Below are 4,392 nucleotides of genomic sequence, written 5' to 3'. Positions count from 1 at the left end.
TGAAACCCTGGCAGGGGTTGCCCAGAGAGGGGGTGGAGGCCCCATCCCTGGGAACATTCCAGGCCAGGTTGGCCGGGGCTGTGAGCAACCTGATGTGGTTCAAGGTGTCCCTGCTCCTGCAGGGGGTTGGGCTGGGTGGGCTCTAGGGGTCCCTTCCCACCCAAAACATTCTATGATTCTATGATTGGGGGGATGCTAGGAAAAGCCATGAGATAAAGAAGTAAAACTCCCCCAAAAGACTTCACTACTGCATAACTATTGGTGCAATCACTGTATGGGATTTGAGCTAGGAGTGGAGGGTTCTCATGACGGTCTAGTCATCAGATCTGCAGAGATTTGGGGTTGGGGGGCTCCAATGCAGGAAAAACTCCTTCCCCTTCAGCGTAGAGCTTATTCGTTGGATTATAAGACCATAAAGCAGAGGGACAAAGGAGTTTCAGGCTGGATCATGTTTTGGCTGGCAGATGAGAAGGTCTTAAGGATGAAATTATTTGTGCTGAGGGTGGTGAGACCCTGGCCCAGGTTGCCCAGAGCGGTGGTGGCTGCCCCATCCCTGGGAACATTCCAGGTCAGGTTGGACGGGCCTGGGAGCAATCGGATCTGGTTGGACATGTCCCTGCTGATGGCAAGGGTTGGGGCTGGGTGAGCTGGAACACTCCCTTCCCAACCAAACCGCCCTTCCATTCCATCATTCTCCGATTCCCAGTGTGCATGGGGGATGTGGGGTCCCCCATAGCAGCCCCATCCCGGTGGGGGCAGGACCCCTCCTGCTTGCTGGGCACAGTGTGCCCCTTCCTTACCCCTAGGCTGGGCACACCAGGCCCAGGCCAGGTGATGGGACATCATCTCCCCCAAAGCCCTCAAGATGCTGATGTTGGTGCATCGCTGCGCTCCTGACCCATGTCTCACCTGGGTGGGGAGGATGCCATGCTTGATCCCCGTGTTGTGTGTCCCTGTCCCGATCACACCGGCCGCTGCCACCTCAGAAACGGCTCCTAAGCTGGGGGCAGATGAAGGAGCTGGGTGAGGACCTGAGTGCATCCCATCCTCTCCCCCAGGATTGCCCTGGACACCCAGCCCACCACTTCTACCTCCTCTTCTGGGGACATCAGATGCCCCAAAGCAATGCAGAGCGAAGACTCTCCCATGCCTCCTGCTAAGACATTCCAACGGCTAATTGCCCTTCACAATCAAAAACTAATTTCTAGCCTAATTTTGTCTACCATCAGCCTCCCTTGCCCGGAGCTGCCTCCTGTCAGCCTCCACCCCATGCAAGACATCCCCAGGAGGGGTGCTTCCATCTTTTTAGGGCCAGGGAACGCAGAGTTTTCTTTCATGACATGGAAAGGACCAGCCTGGTGGGTGCAGGGTTGGTATGGGGATAAAGGCTGCCCTTGTCCAACTTCCTGCTCTGAGGCAGGACCAGCTACTCCATCGTGGTGGGGGTTGACCTGTGGTCTGCAGGACCCTGGTGGAAGACCAGACCCTGAAGTAAACACCCCTATCTTGCAGAAAAAGCTCTTCAAACATCACTGTTTTGCCATGTCCCAGCACTTGCCCTGGGGCAAGGACACCCAGGGACGGCCCCATGTACGTGTCCCACTCACTTGGCCAGTGCCAGCCCGTGCTTGCTCAGCTCGACGTTCAGATCCGAGAGGAAAATCCCGCCTTCCACCGTCACTTGCTGCTTCTCCTTGTCCACCTGCAAAGGATGGGATGGGAGAGGGGAAGGTCACCCAGCTTGGAGGAGGTCACTCCACAGAAAACACCTCTGCTCTTACCAGTGCAGTTGATAACGTCTGTACGGGAGAGCCATGGACCACGAGGGCCTTGCTCCATCCTGAGCTGCTGCCTCTCCCAGACCTTCACCCAGCCCAACCTCAGCCAGCCCAATGGTGCCACTGGTTCCTGTCCCTTGTCCAGCCCCGGCTCCCCTTGGCTCTCCCCAGGCTCAGGGGTGTGTAACCTCTCCCAGAACATCCCTGAGGTGTTGGTCAATGCGAGGGAGAGGACAACCCCCAGCAAAGCTCCACCTTCAGCCAACCTCTCCGCTCTGCCCCCCTGCCTTCCTCTGCCAGCTTCCGCCAGCGCTGGGTGGAAGGAGAGCTCATGGCCGTTGGGTGCTGTTCATCCCACTCCTGATAGACGGAGCTGCCAGGGAGGGACCCCTTCCTTAATTAACTACCGCTGTTAATTACCAGTAAGGATCCAGCCCTGGATGGGTGGGGAGGGGGTACCTGGCAGGATCACCCTTCCCAGCTCCCTCTCAGCGGCTCCCATTTTCCCGGAGTTGTTTGGGTTATGATCCAGAAGCAACCAGCAAGAGCTGTTTCCTTCCCAGTGCCACCAAAGGGAGCAATCTCCTCCCATGGGGACATCTCCCACCTAACGGAGGAGCAAACCATGGACCTTCCCCTTCCAGGCGGGGCTTTGCCAGGCTGCTGTGCCTAAGGCAAGCTCGCATCATGGGAGCCAGGAAGGGTGATCCTGCCAGGTACCGCCTCCCCGCCCAGCAGACCCTGCAGTGATGAGGATGATGTGCCGAGGGTCCGCCCTCGCTGAACGTGCGCTGGGAAGGCATCGCCTCTTTGTGTTTTTACAGCTGCTCCGTACGCTTCCAATGCACGAGGGGAAAACGTGCAATTCCCAGCCTTGCACCAGTGGTTCAGGGTCTGGTTTGGGAAAACTCCTGGCCTGCGAGGAGGGGAAAGCCTCTCCATCCCTTCACCTCCCACTTTGGGTATGGAAGTGTTGGCGCAATGCCCCCCAGCCCTTGGTGGCCGCATGAACTGGGGTGCCACCACGTTTCAGGGCCACCACATCACCTCCCAGAAGCCAGTCTCACCTTGAGGACCCTGTTCATCTTCCCCATCTGGATCATGAAGTCATCGGTGCAGGCAATGTCCGAAGGCGAGTGGCCGCCCCCCACCACCTTCACCCTCTTGTCCCGCTGCCTGGCCATGTCCAGGATCTGCAGAGGCAACAGGCGGCCCTGAGCATCCAACACCCCCCTCAAAGCCAAGGGCACTGTGAGACATCCCAAGCTAAAATCCCACCCATGGTCGACATCCATTTACTTGGATAACTCATCATCTGGGGTTAAAACCACCCTGGAGGCCAGACACCTCCTAAGCCAGCCCTTGGGATTATCCTTAGGGGTTGGACTAGATGACCTTTAAAGGCTCCTTCCAACCCAAACCGTTGTATGATTCAATGAAGCCAAAAGAGGCCATGAGACACCCTAGGGTGACAGAGGCATCTCTGGGGATGACAAAAGTTACACAGGACTCCCACCCCTCCACATGGCAGCTGGGGCAGGCAGGGGACCCCAGAAGGATGCCAGATGTTGATGCCCAAGGAGCAGAGTCCAACTGGGGCCAGGCGTGCTGGTTTTCTGCATCTTTTAGGTGTTTGACATGTCTGATGGAGCACATGTGCAGTTCAGTAGGGTGGGCCATCTCCTGGGGCTCTGACCGAATGTGATGGAGCACCACAGCCCTTCCTGGCCTTTCCTCCTCTTCATTTCTAACGGGTTGCCTCCTGGAAGCACCCTCCTTACCTCCCGGATCTCCTCCACTGAGGTGGGCTGGAAGTACAGCTCCGGAGAGGAGCCATAGGTCTTGGCCCAGTTCTGGAACTTGACTCCTCCTTGGCCGTGAACCTGGACCAAAACCAAGAGCTAAAGCAGAAGAAAGCAAGTCCCTCCCTGGCTTTTCCACACAGCCCATCCTTTGTCTGCCAAGACCACTGTAACCAGAGCCAGGCTTCCAAAAGGATGAATTATTCATGGACATGGGATTCGTCTCAAGCCTTGAGTCCCTAGAGTAGAGATGTCTCCATGTGAGCAAGTCAGCCCAGGCTCCCTCTGCAGTCAGTGGGGAGAAGTGGGAGGATGCCCTGGAGACGTCTCCCTTGAGCGCAGCCCGTCCCTTCTTCCCACAGCACGATGCGTGCTGGAGTCATCTCCGTTTGCATGGTCTCTTCTGCTCTGGTCTCCTCTCGGACCCGGTCTGAGCTCCCCTATCTACCCCGTGGCCTCATGTCCCCGTGTCCCCAGATGGCCTCATCATGAGTGGCTGACTGGGACCAGGTTGGGACTTCCCTCCAACCTCAGCCATCCACCCTGACACACTGTCCCCAGGCCTGGCATGGGGGGGAAGTCCTGGTGGGGACAAGGTGGCCATGAGCCAGCAGGGTGCCCTTGGTGCCAAGAAGGCCAAGGGCATCCTGGGGTGCATCAAGAGGAGCGTGGCCAGCAGGGCGAGGGAGGTTCTCCTCCCCCTCTGCTCTGCCCCAATGAGACCCCACCTGGAGCTCTGGGTCCAGTTCTGGGCTCCCCGGTTCAAGAAGGATGAGGAACTCCTGGAGAGAGTCCAGAGGAGGGCAACAAGG

General features: G+C 57.8%; 1 protein-coding gene across 1 annotated transcript in view; it reads right to left on the bottom strand.

Annotated features, from left to right (window-relative positions):
* Positions 1-4,392, bottom strand: part of LOC104132031 (L-gulonolactone oxidase-like) — a 17,394-nt gene that overhangs the window by 12,263 nt on the left and 739 nt on the right. Inside the window, exons 2-5 of the mRNA XM_009645272.1 lie at positions 3,560-3,661; positions 2,846-2,971; positions 1,608-1,702; positions 910-1,000 (exon numbers count right to left, since the gene is read on the bottom strand). Coding sequence (XP_009643567.1) covers positions 910-1,000; positions 1,608-1,702; positions 2,846-2,971; positions 3,560-3,661 — 414 coding nt within the window. The remainder of the gene's footprint in view (positions 1-909; positions 1,001-1,607; positions 1,703-2,845; positions 2,972-3,559; positions 3,662-4,392) is intronic.

This window comes from Egretta garzetta, unplaced genomic scaffold (genome assembly GCF_000687185.1).
Source record: "Egretta garzetta isolate BGI_Z169 unplaced genomic scaffold, ASM68718v1 scaffold218, whole genome shotgun sequence".
In the NCBI taxonomy this organism is placed as follows: Eukaryota; Metazoa; Chordata; class Aves; order Pelecaniformes; family Ardeidae; genus Egretta; species Egretta garzetta.
This window is presented reverse-complemented; position numbering and strand designations above follow the sequence as displayed.